This window comes from Zootoca vivipara, chromosome 13 (assembly GCF_963506605.1).
Source record: "Zootoca vivipara chromosome 13, rZooViv1.1, whole genome shotgun sequence".
Classification (NCBI taxonomy): Eukaryota; Metazoa; Chordata; class Lepidosauria; order Squamata; family Lacertidae; genus Zootoca; species Zootoca vivipara.
The window spans coordinates 38,765,112-38,780,944 of record NC_083288.1 but is presented as its reverse complement, the minus strand read 5'-3'; the positions used below and the strand labels follow the sequence as shown (position 1 = coordinate 38,780,944).

Here is a 15,833-nt window from a genome sequence, read left to right as displayed (position 1 = left end):
GCAGCACCCTGCAATCATCCTCTGAGGTCCTTAGCGTGTGCCTCCTCCAGAAGAAGGTGGCAATACTGTATGAGAATGGGCCCTTTCGCAAGGAGGTTTGAATGGCGCCTTCATTATATACACCTTCAGGTGCCAGGTGAAGGCAACCAGGCCTTGGGCTGATTAACATCATATACTCTTTTAAATGTGTTTGTGGGGTGGGGTGAAGGGGAGTTATTAGTTTGTGGTCTTGTCCTTTTTGTAACATATTTTGTGCTTCATCTTGCATTTTTATGTTTTGAACCACCCTGAGATCAAAGGATAAAGGGTGGTATACAAATTTCATAACTAAATAAGAATAATTATATCCCTTAGCAAATCTCTGCCCTACACTCGCCCTTTTTATTGGACGAAGCCTTGCCCGAATGAAGGTACCATTCAATTCTCCCATCTGACCCCTTCCCAGACGTTGTTGGACTGCAATTCCCATCATCCCTTGCCATTTGCTATGCTGGCTGAAGCTGATGGGAGTTGGAGTCTATCAGCCCCCGGCGCTCACAAGCGTTGGCTACACCGCTTTTTCGGTTCTAAATGACAGCTGCTTCCGCCCCCCTTCATCTCTAGGATTCGCCCGTCCTCTCCCCTCAGGATCAATGGGCTTACAGTATTTCCACCCAGACCTTTTCTTTTAAATGTCACCCGCTTGGGGAAACTACGCCTCCCAGGATGCCGCGCAGAGCCAGCCCTCTTCCTCACCGTGCCTTGCGCTGCGTCGGCTGAGTGGGACAGTGCGCGCCAAGCGCGGCGCTCGTTCAGGCTGCCCCTCGCGCGCCTTACGCCGCCCTCGCCCGCTTGCTGCCCCTGCTATGGCCGCAGGGGCTCCCTCGGCTTCTCCTGCCCGCAGCCCCCCTCGGTGGCTTGGAGGCCCTGCTGACGGCTCCGTGTACCTCCTCCTGCCCGTCCCTGCTGGAAGTGCCCTGGTGCTAACACCAGGTGAGCATGTGGGGAGTATGGACGGAGGGTTTGCTCGGAAACCGGGGCTAAACCTGACCCAGGGATCTGCCCTAGAATAGTATTTTTAGCCAGGTCTAAAGTTTGGATCTTGAAATGTCTACCTACATGTTAGAAAGTGGGAGATGGACTCGTGTTTATGGGCGTGCAAGGGATAGATGAAACTGAAGCAGTAGGTTTCCTGAGTAACACTGCAAGCCTAACCCCATTTACCCGGAAGTAAGCACCACTGAATTCCATAGGCCTTAATACTGGGTAGGCATGGTTAGGAGACTGCTGCAAACCCCACAAAAACTGTTAACACTGTTTCTCTCTTCCTATGGATGCAGCCTACATATTTCTTAACCCAGGGGCTTCTTGGTTTTTGTGGTAGATATCACACCGTCTTCCTGTGCGTTTTTTCTTTCCAAGATGTTTTTCAGAGGGATTCCTCATCTTGCAGCGCTTAACCCAGGGATGGGGAAACCTGTGGCCCGCCAGATGTTATTGGATTCCAATCAGCCCAGCCAACATGGCCAATGGCCAGGGATGATGGATGTTGTGGCCGAGTAGCATCGGGCGGGCCAAAAGCTTCTCCATTCCTGCCTTATTCTGCCTCTCACACTACCTGGGAGTCAGAGAAGAGTCTGTGCACAAGCAGAACCATGGTGGAGGGTGGGTGCAAAATTGTGCCCAGGTTGACACCTGCCCGCCCTCCCATCGAGCCACTGAATGTGTGTGGATTGGTTATGTTTCAAAACCAAGTGCTTAATTTGGTGATCAAGCCTCTTTTCTGTCTGCAGCAGATGGAGCAAATTCTGCCTGGATTCTGTCTCTCCCTGCAGAGAGCAAGAACAAAGTGGAAAACCCACAGGAAGATGGTGCACAGCCACATCCCATTTCCTCAAGCAGCTCCAGCGGAAGTGGAAATAAGGTGCTACAGAAAGGAGGCTCTGCGAAAGACCAGTCGACCTCTTGTAAAGGGGACTTGAAGAACCCTACGCAGGCCTTGTGTGGCAAAACAAAATCCTACAAATGCCCCGACTGCGGGAAAAATTACCGCAGGAGCACAGACCTCTTGAGGCACCAGAGGACCCACACGGGAGAAAGGCCTTATCTGTGCCTGGACTGTGGGAAGAGCTTCAGTCGGAGTTCAATCCTCCTGGAGCACCAGAGAATTCATACGGGTGAGAAGCCATACAAGTGCAGCCACTGTGGGCAAGGATTTAGCCAGAGCTCCAACTGTAAGCAGCATGAGAGGACTCATGGGAAGGAGAAAAGGAGCAACCCAATACACTGGGGATCAACTTGGCAAAGGACAGAGGTTCAGAGGTGTGGGCCTAAAAGCCTGAAAATAATTGATGAAGGTGCAAGAGCTGAGCTCGGACTCGGATCTCAGTCTCCAGGGGGAAGTTCCTCATGGAGCTCAAAGATGGTGATGAAGTATCAGAAAAGCCATAGCATGGAGAAGCCCTACAGGTGCCCCGAGTGCGGGAAATGCTTTGCACGCAGCACAGATTTCATCCGGCACCACATTACCCACACAGGAGAAAAGCCCTACACCTGTGTGAAATGTGGCAAGAGTTTTACGCGCAGCTCGGTCCTCATTGAGCACCAGCGAATACACACAGGAGAGAGACCCTACAAGTGTCGGCTGTGCGGAAAGGGCTTCAGTCAGAATTCCAACCGTAACCAACACGAGACAATCCACCAGGCTAAGAAATCTCCTGACACTTCCTGAGTGGCAGTGGAACTTAGTACCGGGGTGTGGGACTCACTAGAGCAGGCATCCCCAAACTGCGGCCCTCCAGATGTTTTGGCCTACAACTCCCATGATCCCTAGCTAACAGGACCAGTGGTCAGGGATGATGGGAATTGTAGTCCAAAACATCTGGAGGGCCGAAGTTCGGGGATGCCTGCACTAGACCATAAAGAATCCACTTGGGGAGAAGGCCTGAAGCGTGAGTCCAGGGGGGTACAGATGTCACAAGGCAAATTTGAAGCTACTGTGTGTTAGAATCCAAAATGGAGAGGGAAAGTCCAAGGCTGCAAGTTTATGCCCACTTACTTGGGGGTAAGCCCCACTGAATTAAATGGGACTTACTTCTGAGTAGACATGGGTATGATTGCAGCACTCAAGTGGTACAGGGGCTTATTTTTATATGAGGTGATTTGACAACAAAAGGTTCTTGCTGCAGAAATCATGAGGAAAACACATGTATCTATGAAAAACCTTATTATTGACACTGAAAGGAAATAAATTAATTTTATTTGTTACAAATTATAATATTCTTGTTAATTGTTCTGTGCATCCCAAATGTAAATTCCACTATGTTCAGTGGAATGAGTGCCAGATTTAGGATGGTGCAGACGGTTCCCACACAGGGTGCCAAGCCAAGGGGGAGAAAAATTGAGAATATTCATAAATGAGAAGAATCATTTGGGGGTACCAAATTTTGGCCTCACACAGGTGGCCATATTACAAAGATTACCAAAATCCACCCCGGTGGAACTTACAGTACTTCTTCCATTCAGAAGTAAGTTCCACCAGGTAAATGGGCACAAGAGAGCTGCTTGTTAGAAAACCATTATAATTTAAATAAAAGAAAGAATAAAGGAAAAGAAAATAGTACCAGCAGGTGATCTTTTTCTTTCCCATATAGTGATAAGTACTAATAACTGTGCTGGTACTTACCGTAACTATATTCCAAAATATACTGAGAGTGTACAGCCTGGTCATATTTCATACAATCTACAGAAAACTGCAAGAAAGTAGCTTTGGTTTCATCACATGGTTGTTGTTTTTAGAGTAGTGTAGTAGAAGCATTTGCTTGATTAGTTTGGACAAAACTTGTCTTGCATTTCCTGGCCAGACACACAATCACTGCAGCATTTTTTCCCCTTTTCACACCAGTGAATTTGTTCTGTTATACAGTATTTGTACCCTCTTTCACTATACATGTCTTGCTAATTTTTGTTCTCTAATTTATTTTAATGAAAGCTAAATTTGCTTATTCCATGGTCCTGGAAATAAAAGTGCCTTTGAGCAAATGCACACCACCCCAATCTCTGGGCGGTGTGAAATTCCAGGGGTTCCAGGTGCTTAGCAAGGGTTTGTGTTTCCTTAGGGAATAAGGCACAGCAGAGACTGTGGTGTCTTTATGACATATGGTTTATTTACGCATATATACAACCTGAGCCTATAATGGAGAGGTGCACAGCATTAAAGCCCCAAGAAGGTTCTGCTTCTCCCATAGCCCACAGCCTTTGATTCCAGCATAAATCAGGCCTGGCGCTCTCTCTCTGCCCTTGCAGCCTGCAGTTTTTGCCTGCAACTTCTAGCTCATATCGTTCAACTCTCAACTCTGGCCTTTTGTATTTCTAAGGAACAGACAGTTGAGGGAGGGGCCCCACAATCTTTAGCGTGCCATCACCAGGCTGGCCCCAGCATTCAGACCACCCCCTCCCACCAAACTCCTAACACGACAAATATTAGTCACATCTGTTGCTCTCCACACTTTTACCTCTGGCCTTGCCTTGCCTACTTTTTGCCTCTGGCCTTGCCCATCATTGATATGTCGCCCCTACAAGGTTGCCCATGAAGTAATGCCATCAGTCCTCAGACTCATGGAAGTTCCCCACCCTGGTCGAGTGTGTCAGACTACAGCTGGATAGGTTCAGATCCCCACCCGCGTATGAAGCTGTTTGGGTTACCCTGAGTCAGTCACTCAGTCTTTTCCAACAACTCATAGGACTGGTGAAGGATGAAATGGGCAGGGTGGTGGGGAGAATCTTCTATGTCACTTTGAACTCCCTGGAGAAAAAGCAGAATAAAAATGTAGAGAATAACAAAATATGTTGTTTTTTTGGGTGGATGGTCCAGCCATTCCCGCATCCTTTCCTGTTAAGAGTTCCAGCTTCTCTATCACACAGGGTAGTTGCCAACCCCTTTTCTAACAAAGGTTTTTGTGCCATTTTAAAAGCAGCACAACAGGAAGAAATCCAGCAGGTGCTATTTTACCTCTTCAGCCTATTATTATTATTATTTGGGGGAATACAGTACACGCAATTTCTGTTGTTGAAGAGGGCTGTGTGTCATGCACCTTGTGTGTCAAAGCTACCTTTGAAACTACCCTACTGATCTCCCTCCCGCTGTCCTTGCCCTCAGGCAGCGAAATGTCTTGGGCCGGCCTTTGCTCCCAGGCATGTTCCTATGCGCTAGTCCCGTGTTAACGGCGCACCTTCCGGATTCGAACGGACAAGAGGCGATCGTTACTCTGCACATTCTCGGAAGCATTATTCTCTCCCCACCTCCCCCCGTCCCTATTCCATGGCGCGGTTTCTGCAAGAGCTCGCTGGCCATGAAGAAACACGTCCCTCCCGGGTGGCCTCTAATAGAAGCTCCGGTTCAGCGGCTCCGAGCTTCTCTCTCTTCCTCCTCGCCCCCGCCCCTATTTCAAAACCCGAATACCCGTCGCTTGCGGGGCTGGAGAAGGGTGGGTGGGAGGGAGGACTCCTGGGTCCACCCCCTGCTCAGGGTCTGGCAGGAACAGGCGCCGCTGCTGCAGTTGCCACTCTCCCTGTCTTGCAGACCTCTCCACCAATGAGCGAGAACGAGGGAAGGCAACGTTGGCGAATCTGCGCGGCGCACCGCCCCTCTGCCACCCTCCTCTCGACGTCTAACATTCTCCCCGCCCGCCCCCCCCCCCGCCCTCGGAGCTCCCCCTCCCCACTCTCAGCAGGGTCTCTTCTCTGGGAGGGAAGAGGCGCAAAAGCGCAGCCGGAGCCGATTCCGCCGCCCGCCTCGAGGCGCTTGCCAAAGGGCGAGGAGCCTCCGGATCCCGCTGAGCGGCTCTGCTAGCCACCTCTGCGCCCTCCTCCGCATCATCATCATCCTCAGCAGCCCCACCACTCCTCCCCTGCTCCAGAGAGGCCCGGGTGAGTGGGGAGGGGAGCTAGCCTGGGTCGCAGGAAGCAGTCACTCCTTGGCTCAACTTCCTTCCCGGACTTGGTACTGGCCCCGGGTGGGGAATCCGTCTCCCCTTCCTTACCCAGGCCCTTATCTTGCTGCCAGCTACCCTAACTCTCCATAGGGACGCGGCGGAGAAAGAGGGTGTCTACCACGTGGGTTGCCAGAAGCAGCTGTTGCTTGGAAGAGAGAGAGGTGTGCATCACAACACAACCTCCCCCCCCCCCCCGCCTTGGATTTCTAAGACGTAATTAGGCTAAACTTACGGAGCTAGTGTTATTAGCCAGCAGACACACACCAAGACTGAGAAACAAAAGAGGTAAGTTTTAAGAGCTTGAGACTCCTGGGGGTTGCGGGGAAGGGTGGGGCTTATTTGGGGCCATGACCTGCCCAGGGATCCCTGTGCAGTTGTGATACCTTCAAAATTCTTACAACACTACAAATTAGTGCTGTGCTTCTGAGCATGTGAAGGGTACATAAATAAGCCAGTCGTTCTCTATGAACACAGCACTTTGCATCAGGGATTACCGGTAGTGACAGGATTTCCAGGCAGACTTGAATCATACCATGGCCTCATCCATCTTCCCATAATATATTCAAACCAAGTGGCATCATCCCTGTTCATTGGGGGCTGGGGGCAATAGGAAAATAGATCTAAATATCTCCTGGATCTAAGCTAGGTGGCTGGCCTCACAGGGTGGTTGTGAGACAAAAAAAGCTGCACTGACTTGTAGGGGGTTTGATGGTTACAAATAAGAGTTGTTTAAAGAGGACTTAATTTTCTAATAACTATGCTTAGGGTGGAGAGCTTGGTCGCTTACCTTTGTTTCTCCCTCAAAAGCCACTCACTTCCGCCCTTAAATTAATGATGGATGAGGACAAGGAGGGCATGAAAGAAGAGAAGTCAGAGGGGATCCCTATATCTGGCACGCCAACCGAGGTCAAAGATGGGGGTGTGGTAAGTAACAGAGGCGCTTTGACACTGAATGTTTCCCCAGATGCCTCTGGGTTTAAAAGAAAGACTCCTTTGTGGAAAACAGACCCAAACCATCATGTCTGTTTCTGCTTGGACTGATATGACTAAAGCAATCTCATGCTGGGTGAACAGCACCATGGGAAGATCTGGTGCCTGAAATATTTAAGGACCTAATTTGGTCACCTAATGGATTTGTTTGTTTGTGTATGTATTTGTTTTCCCATTTTGTACCTTCAGAAACTGGATGCAGACAGGCCATTGATGAAGAATGAGGGAACATCTCGGGGATCCTCACAGATACGGCGGAAAGGGCTGCTGACTAGAGTAAAGAAGGAAAGGGAAAGAGCACAGGAGAGCAAGGTGTGGCTATACAAGATCTCCAGGGACACAGCTATGAGGTTTTTTTGTTTAGAAGGAGGGTGGTGAGGTGGGAAGGAAGGAAAAATCAGGGCTAGAGGTTTGTGAGTCTGTCCTGAGTGTAATTTGCTTCCTACTAAATAATTATGGAACAGAAAAGGCCCCATAAAAGACTGAGCAACACACAGATTTGAGGGAATAGGTTGGAAAAACCGGGATTCTGAGATCCAATAGGAATGGAGCAGGATTTTTTGGTTTGCAGGGAGTGTTTATTGATTGCCTTTCTATCCCATCCTTCTTCAAGGAGCTCAGGGTGATGAACATGTTCCCTTTTCCCCCTCCCCATTTTATCCTCACAACAACCCTGTAAGGTCTGTTAGGCCAAGGGGTAGTGACAGCCTAAGAGCACCCAGCAAGTTTCATGGCCATGTGAGAGTTGGAGCCCAGGCTTCCCTGATCCTAGTGTAGCATTCTGACCACTATGGTATGCTGGCTCCTTGTGTTCTGCCCTGTCCAGATTACACAGGATTGGTTGGTGTATTACTGTGCCTGACTTCATAGAAAAACAAGATAGTTTAGGGTTATAGTGTTGGATTAAGGGGTGGGGAGAGCAGGATCAGATCTTCAAGCTTGAGGCTGATCCGTGACCTTGGACCAGTCATATTTCATTCTCTCACACACATTTTCTCTCAAGCTAGCCTGTCTCACAGGGTTGTTGTGAGGATAAAGTGGATGAGGGCTAGAACAGCATGTGCTGCCTTGAGTTCCTTGGAAAAAATATGAAATAGAAATCTAAGGAATAAAAATAATGTAAAATCCGCTCCCAGCTACTTTACCTCTTCTTTCAGCCTCTGCCGCCTACTCCAAGGAAATGGACACGACTTGCCACTTCAAGCAAAACAGAAAAGGTGGCAACAGAGAAGGAGGAAGAGCCTCCAATTGTGGTGAAGATGCTTGAGATCCCAGTGGGTGACAACATGGTGAGTAATGAAAACAAACCGATGACTAGATCTCAGGGCTACATCTATACAGTGGTACCTCTGGTTACGAACTTAATTCGTTCCGGAGGTCCGTTCCTAACCTGAAACTGTTCTTAACCTGAGGTACCACTTTAGCTAATGGGGCCTCCTGCTGCCGGTGTGCTGCTAGCGCACAATTTCTGTTCTCATCCTGAGGTAAAGTTCTTAACCCGAGGTACTACTTCCAGGTTAGCGGAGTCTGTAACCTGAAGTATTTGTAACTCGAGGTGTTTGTAACCAGAGGTACCACTGTATAGCAGAAAAGGGTACACTGTATAAAGTGCTCCTGTTTACATCTGCACCCCTTTCTAACATATAATATTCTTCATTAGCATTGCCAGCCTCCCAGCCAGCCTTTTTACAAAGCAGCATGATTTGGATGTTTATGGAGAAAATATGTCATTTGTCTCCGTACTTAAAGATTGCTGCTGCCACCGTCCTTCAGTTGATATTAGAACTGAATACAGATTGATAAAGCACTCCAGGCATTGTAGCTCTGTAGGGAATAGTGTTTTTCTAACAACTGTCAGCACCATTAACAAACCACAGCTCCCAGGATTCTTTGGGGGAAGCCATGACTATTTAAAGTGGCATGGTACCACTTTAAATGTATGGTGTGAATGTTGCATGAATAACTTACAGAAAACAGTATAAAAAGGAGATTGCATAACTTACTTACAAACCACATAGTTGTCCCAAGGAGGATGATAAACATGACGGATAGGTGACAAATTTCAATTCAGCGCCATCTTTGCTACTACACAATATAATGGGGTTGGCAGAGAGAAGAGAATCCATCAATCAGGAGTTGCCATAGCACGCTGGATAAGATTTTCTTATGTACTCAGGAACATGACACACCAGTATGTACACTGAAGTGATTGGCCTGGTTATATTTTGTCCACAACCTGGAAAGGGGAATTTTAGAGACGTGAATGTGAGTCATCTCTACTCCTGGTAGGTGGAAACCATTTGGGTACCCAAGACTTGGAACATGACAGAAAAGAATGCTAAACAGTTTTGCCAGATACAAGCACTCTTTGCTCCAACTTTTCATCACAGTGATTTTTATCTCTATCCCATGGAAAGTGTTGTCTGGTAATTTCTGAAGAATGAGCCACTGCTAAATGTATAAGAGAATCCATTTGCTGGTTAGTTGGCAACCATATTCTTTATTAGAGATAAAAACAAGATCTTGCCTGCAAGAGTATTGTTCTTCAACTTTTAAAGGCAAAATCTGAATTATTTTGCTCTTCCCTCTTATTAAGAAACTAAGAATTGGAGAGCTGGAAAGGAACAAAGAGCAGCAGTTGTGGCACACTATGGAATGGGTTGCATACTCACATTGTTGCTTTTTAGTAGTGTGAAAAAACTGCCACTCAGAAAGCTCAGTGGCCTACCTTTAAACAAAAACAAAAAACCCACACGTTCTGCATGCTGAGGGCTACATAAATGGTTATCATTTTCAGTATTCTTCTATAAGTTGCTTTCCTTTGGCAAAAGTCAACACCGGTAGTGATTTTGATATTTTAAAAATGGCTGTTTGAGTTGGCTGCAGAGAACACATACTGTGAGGAGAAATTGACAAAGTATTGTCAATTGACAAACCATTTCTTCCCTCCTTAGCCTTAGGCATGCACAACATTTGACTTGCTAGTCATCTGTGATGACCCTTGGTGACCGCCTGGGACAGTAAAACACAGGAGGGTTGTCCAGGATCATATAGGTCACACTATATGGTTGACGATATGTACTTGGTTTAGTGCAGGGGTCACCAGTGCAGCAGCTGCCAGTGTACCTACAGTACCTCTTATGGTGCCCACAAAAGGTCTCAGTAAATATCCCCTCAAAATCTACAGTGTATGAGACTGTTTGATCTTCCTGCTTAGTACCTCTTTGCATTTGTTCATCCTCTTCTGCACAACCCCATAACAGCCATTTTGTGACAGGCACCAATGGTACTTCTGCAGGATTCCAAATGTGCTCACTGGCTCCAAAAGGTTGGTAACCTCTGGTTCAAGTAAGGCCATCTAGGCCTGTCTCAGCATTCGAGAACTATTTGTCTCTAGAGGGATAAGATACGTGTAAAAATGCTCACTTCATGCTGTTTTTGCCTTTTCTAGCCAGAGTCTTCATTCTCCCAGAATAGGCTAATAATGGAGGATGGCAGTGAGAAAGAACTGATAATTAGAAGAAGAGTGAAGAAGGAAAAGGATGAGGAAGAGAATCTGGAATTTGAAGTGGAGGTGAGGAGGGTTTCCGCAGGTGGGAAACCAGTGAGTGGAGATGAAGATGGGAAGGTAAGATGCTTTATTTGGGTGAGGGGAAAGAAAGACCAGCTTTCAGGAAAAGAAAGGATTGCTTAGCTCAGGCTTTGAAAAACTGGCCCCTCAAATGTTCTACAGCTCCCATCAGCCCTAGCCAGCACAGCTGGTTTGGAATTGTAGTCAAAAACATGTGGAGGGCACTAGGTTTGCAACGGCTAGTGAAATCATTGTCTTGGTCAAACTTGCTCTAGCTTGCTTCTACTGCCTTACAGGACTTGCCACCTGAGGAAGAGATGAAGGTGGAGGTGGAGGAGCAGAAGGCTCAAGAATTCGAGATGCAAAAAGTCACCATCCCAATAGATGGGATTTTGGTGAGTGCTGGGGGGTAGCATGGCCGAGGGAATGTCAGGAGAGCTTGGAGGAGAGACTTATGGTAGATGGGGGTGGGTGGTGAGGTGGTTCTATTGTACTGTTTCCATGATCTTTGGGAATGTTGGGTTTCTCCTGTCAGAGGCCTGATCTGCACTATACATTTAAAGCAGTATTGTACCTCTTTAAACAGTCATGGTTTCCCCCAAAGAATCATAGAATCATAGAGTTGGAAGAGACCACAAGGGCCATCCAGTCCAACCCCCTGCCAAGCAGGAAACACCATCAAAGCATTCCTGGCAGATGGCTGTCAAGCCTCCGCTTAAAGACCTCCAAAGAAGGAGACTCCACCACACTCCTTGGCAGCAAATTCCACTGTCAAACAGCTCTTACTGTCAATAAGTTCTTCCTAATGTTTAGGTGGAATCTTCTTTCTTGTAGCTTGAATCCATTGCTCTATGTCTGCTTCTCTAGAGCAGCAGAAAACAACCTTTCACCCTCTTCTATATGACATCCTTTTACATATTTGAACATGGCTATCATATCACCCCTTAACCTTCTCTTCTCCAGGCTAAACATACCCAGCTCCCTAAGCCGTTCCTCATAAGGCATTGTTTCCAGACCTTTGAGAATCCTGCGAACTGGAGTTTGCTATGAGTGCTGAGAGTTCCTAGGAGACCCCTGTTCCCTCACAAAGCTATAAATCCCAGAGTGATTTAATAGTCATTCCCTCTTCCCAAGGAAATATAGGAACTGTAGCTGTATGATGGGAATATGGGTCTCCTAACAATTCTGGACACCCTTAACACTTTTCAGGATTCTTTGGCAGAAGCCATGACTGTTTAAAGTGGTAAGCTGCTGCTTTAAATGTATGGCGCTGATGGAGCCAGACTGCTGTGGCTGCATTCTGATGTTAGCCTTTTTTTGGTGAGTCTTGGCAGCTGTATGGCAGGGGGGGACGAGGATGAAAGAAGTGGTATTTGGCAATTCTTCTGACATTGTACAGGACAACATCTTACTAATGTTAGGACCTTGTAAGTCACTGAAACCCAAGAGTGCAATGAAGGAATAGTAAAGAAAAAAATGTCTACATGCTGAATCCCAAGATTCACAAAAAAAGGCTTGTCATCAAGATGTAGCCTTAACAATATGGCCAGAGAACAATCAAGGGAAAATTTGGCCACATGCCTCTTTTCTTATCACACTGCTGTAGCATTGAGACCACCACTAGTAGGGACCCTCTTTAGCCTTGTCTAATCTCCTGTCCATCCCCAGTTCACTTGGACACAATATACACTTCCTTTACAAGTAGGTCAGGTTATATCATCGGCAGCCTGTTAAGCCAAAAGAGAGGCTTGCCAAGCATATATCAACTTTGATCACTGGTTTTGACCAACTCTTAATATACTTAGTATATTAAGTATATTATAACTCTTTAATATACTCTTATCAAAAGTTGATTTCTAAAACTACGATACAGTACAAAGATGGACTCCTTCTTTAAAAAAAAGAATGACTTGTTTATGTGGCAGTTTCCAGGCTAGCATTCCTAATATCCCTTCCCAGAGTGCCTTTTTTACAGAAGGCTAAGCTGTCCTTATTATTTCCTCCATTCCTGTAGGTGCCCTCCTCCTCCTCACACCCCAATACCTGTGGCGTTTGTGGCAAGAGTTTTAGCCGCCGCTCAAACTTGGCCAAGCACCAGATCATCCACACAGGTGAGAAGCCTTACCGCTGCAATGACTGTGGCCGCAGCTTCAACCAGAGCTCAGCCCTCACCAAGCACCAGCGGACACACACTGGGGAGCGCCCCTACGTCTGTGGAGACTGTGGCAAAGCCTTTACGGCCAGCTCAAACCTCCTCCAGCACCGCCGTTTTCACACAGGAGAGCGGCCCTATCGCTGTGAGCTGTGTGGCAAGGCCTTCTCCCAGAGCTCCAACTACAACCTGCATCGCCGCAGCCACACAGGAGTCACGCCTTATCAGTGTAATGTGTGTGGCAAACGCTTTACCGGGAGTTCCTGCCTTACTCGCCACCAGAGGACCCACACAGGGGAGAAGCCATACCAGTGCCAGGAATGTGGCAAACGCTTTTCTGGGAGCTCCACTCTGGCCAACCACCGGCGCACCCACACAGGTGAGAAGCCTTACGGATGTGCTGAGTGTGGCAAGCGGTTCACCCACCACTCCAACCTAGTGGACCACTGGCGGGTGCACACAGGAGAGAAACCATATGTTTGCACTGAGTGTGGGAAGAGCTTTCGGCTCAGCTCCCACATCATTCGCCACCGCCGCACTCATGCCAATGCCCGTGGTGCTAGCCTGGCATATGATATCCTTGGCAGTGTCGATACAGCTGGCAATGACGCCAACATTAGTGCCCATCACGTCAGCCTCCTTTATGAAAACCCCAGCAGCACTGACGATGGCAGCCCTCACGGGTCCGGTCACAATGCCCTGTGTGCCAATAGCAGCATCTCCAATGGCAACAATGATACCGATGGGGAAGAGGGCAGCCGGCTTCTCATCTGCAGCCAGTGTGGTAAAGGTTTCCGCTTAGAATCCGGCCTTCAAGAAGACTCTGTGCTGGGCGAAGGACCCTATACTTGTACTGAGTGTGGCACCAGCTGTTGGACGTAGCCGGACAGTGGTGTAGCTGAACAGCAAATCTTCAGTAGCCCTCCAGGATCTCTTGACTGGATCAGAAAGCAAAGTCCAAACACAGGAGAGAGATTTATCAGCGACTAAATCAATAATGGACCAGGATGGAGAGTTGTATTCTGATCTCCATTTTTTTAATGGGTTTGGGAAAATGCTTGTATTGAACTAAGATTGGATCTGCTTCCATAGAATACTATGTTCACCTCCAAAGACCTGTTCCTGCTTTTGCTGTGAAGAAAAGGAGTAAATAATATTGCAGAGTATGTGCATGTGCACGCGTGTTTGTTTGTGGTGGCAATCTTGATTTCTAGGACAGAATGGGTTTCTAGTGCAGGGATGGGTAACCTTTGGCCCTCCAGATGTCATTGGACAACAGCTCCCATCATCCCTGACCACCGGCTGTGTTGATTGGAGCTGGTGGGAACTGGAGTCTTAACAACTGGAGGGACAAAAGTTCCTGCTATAGTGCCACATGATGGCATTAGGAAGATACTAAGAACATACAAGGCTTGCTGGAACAGGGCTGTGACTTATCTAGTCCAGCATCCTGTTTGCACTTGACTGGGAAGCCCACAAGCAGGATGTGAGCTCCAAGAGCTTGAATAGATTTTCTCATCCTAGTGTAATAAAGTTAAGGAAAATAATATCAGTAGTCAAGGCTCTGATTGAAGCAAGGACATAATTAACACTGGTGCAAATACCAATAGACACAAAAGCTTTGGGTTTGTATCACTAACTCCCCCTTCTGGCAGGAAAAGAGACACTTGAAGGAATGAAGATGTATCCATTGTGGGAATGGATGCATAGATGAAGATGGTCTTCTGTTTTTTGTTTTCGTAAGGCAGGGGTGTGTGTGTGTGTGTGTGTGGAAAAGCGTATATGTCATATATATATTTAAGATCCTTGGACTTCGTAGACTCTTACTAGTATTTGTAGAACATCTAAACCAAAATTTGGTCCCTAAATAGACCTGGTCACCCCTGTTTACTGGGAAACGTTAGGAGGACACTTTTTCCACACCTGTCTCTTGAAACATAGAACCCTACAAAGCAAGGCAGGCCACATACTTCAGCCTCAGATTGACAAAGCAAATGTTCACAGTGAACTTCATTTGTGCAAATGAAATTTCTGCTTGGCCATTAATAGTGTATAGACAATATTCAGGCCAATATTCAGCTGTGTAGGAGAGGGCAGTATCCCAGGAAAACACTCACACCGTAATCAATCTCTTACCAGTGAGAAATATCATATTACAATCTTCCATGGTCTAGGGACTTTGGGTCTGGGCTGTATATGTTCTGTGCTAAAAGTAAAAACTCCCCCCCCCCTCAAAAACGCACACTAAAGTAACCAGAAATAAATCGTGTCAAATGAAAGTGTAATCTTTTATCTAGCTTAGAAGCAAGCCCCATTCAGTTCAATGGTGTTTTTTCCCGAGTGAGTGTAGGGCTAGAGCCTAAGCAACATAGGAAATTTTCTCGTAGCTTGCTCAGTACTGATGATATTGGTAGTGGTTTCCCGTAGTTTCAGATTGATGTCTGCCAGCCCTACCTGAAGATGTTGGATTGAATCTGGGATCTTCTGCATGCCAAGCATGTGGTCTACCACTGAACTATGGCCTTTTCCAAATTGCATAGAGCTGTGTAAAATTATTTATTCTGCTTCCCCCAAACCCACAAGCTACATGTAAACATATATTAGTACTGAAGCCCTAGCCTATGACCAGCGAAAGTTCTGATCAAGCCCAAATCTAGTTTCTGATCCCACCAGGCACTGATCCCATGTCTTCCAAAATTCTCTTTGCTGCCATGAGGGCTAGAAACTGATTGGTTTTCATGGTTTAAAGGAAATGTCAGCACCCTAAGAGTCTTTCAGTTCTATAATATGAAGAGTGGAATAACATACTGTCCGTCCGTCCCCCAAGATTACTGCTGACACATGGCAGACAAAGGCATTGTGATGGAGTGAATTAGGAACACAACTTATTTATTTATTTATAAAAAGAAATATTTTATTAAGCACGGCAGCCTAGCAAGGTTGCACAAAAGAAACCATCAAGTAAGACAGAGATCCCATATTTGTAGGGAAAGCAAGACTTGCTCTGCTTTGAGGAGGAATTCCATTTAAAACCTAGAGGAGAGAAGCTCAGTCTCTTCTGCTAGGTATTTCTAAACAGAGCCTGTCGGGCTCTTGAAACAAATTTCAGCTTTTCCCCAAAGCTCACAGGTACTAGGGCACTGCCACT

At 46.9% G+C, this 15,833-nt stretch overlaps 2 protein-coding genes across 5 annotated transcripts; both read left to right on the top strand.

The window, feature by feature from the left end:
- Nucleotides 1–773: 773 nt before the first annotated feature.
- On the top strand, nt 774–5,011 carry LOC118094674 (endothelial zinc finger protein induced by tumor necrosis factor alpha). 2 transcript variants are annotated; one of them, XM_035135272.2, is made up of 2 exons: nt 774–972; nt 1,776–5,011. In XM_035135272.2, the coding sequence occupies exons 1-2, from the start codon at nt 846–848 to the stop codon at nt 2,708–2,710; spliced, it is 1,062 nt and encodes a 353-aa protein (XP_034991163.2). In that variant the 5' UTR covers nt 774–845; the 3' UTR covers nt 2,711–5,011. The 2 variants fall into 2 exon arrangements, with proteins under 2 accessions (XP_034991163.2, XP_060137692.1); XM_060281709.1 differs by having other exon boundaries at nt 1,773–5,011.
- Nucleotides 5,012–5,679: 668 nt separating this feature from the next.
- On the top strand, nt 5,680–15,818 carry ZNF771 (zinc finger protein 771). 3 transcript variants are annotated; one of them, XM_060281707.1, is made up of 8 exons: nt 5,680–5,907; nt 6,063–6,257; nt 6,780–6,896; nt 7,152–7,274; nt 8,120–8,251; nt 10,414–10,536; nt 10,830–10,928; nt 12,548–15,818. In XM_060281707.1, exons 3-8 carry the CDS (start codon nt 6,804–6,806, stop codon nt 13,565–13,567), a joined length of 1,590 nt encoding a protein of 529 aa, XP_060137690.1. In that variant the 5' UTR covers nt 5,680–5,907; nt 6,063–6,257; nt 6,780–6,803; the 3' UTR covers nt 13,568–15,818. The 3 variants fall into 3 exon arrangements, with proteins under 3 accessions (XP_060137690.1, XP_060137689.1, XP_060137691.1); XM_060281706.1 differs by having other exon boundaries at nt 5,680–6,257; XM_060281708.1 differs by lacking the exons at nt 5,680–5,907; nt 6,063–6,257 and having other exon boundaries at nt 6,289–6,896.
- Nucleotides 15,819–15,833: the final 15 nt, after the last annotated feature.

What these genes read in the sequence shown, in the direction of transcription:
- LOC118094674 (XM_060281709.1), top strand. Translation starts at nt 846, where the DNA reads ATGGCCGCAGGGGCTCCCTCGGCTTCTCCTGCCCGCAGCCCCCCTCGG. An exon ending in TGCCCTGGTGCTAACACCAG is followed by an intron (nt 973 to 1,772) that starts GTGAGCATGTGG and finishes TTCTGTCTGCAG; the next exon opens with CAGATGGAGCAAATTCTGCC.
- ZNF771 (XM_060281707.1), top strand. Translation starts at nt 6,804, where the DNA reads ATGATGGATGAGGACAAGGAGGGCATGAAAGAAGAGAAGTCAGAGGGG. An exon ending in AAAGAGCACAGGAGAGCAAG is followed by an intron (nt 7,275 to 8,119) that starts GTGTGGCTATAC and finishes CTCTTCTTTCAG; the next exon opens with CCTCTGCCGCCTACTCCAAG. An exon ending in TCCCAATAGATGGGATTTTG is followed by an intron (nt 10,929 to 12,547) that starts GTGAGTGCTGGG and finishes CCATTCCTGTAG; the next exon opens with GTGCCCTCCTCCTCCTCACA.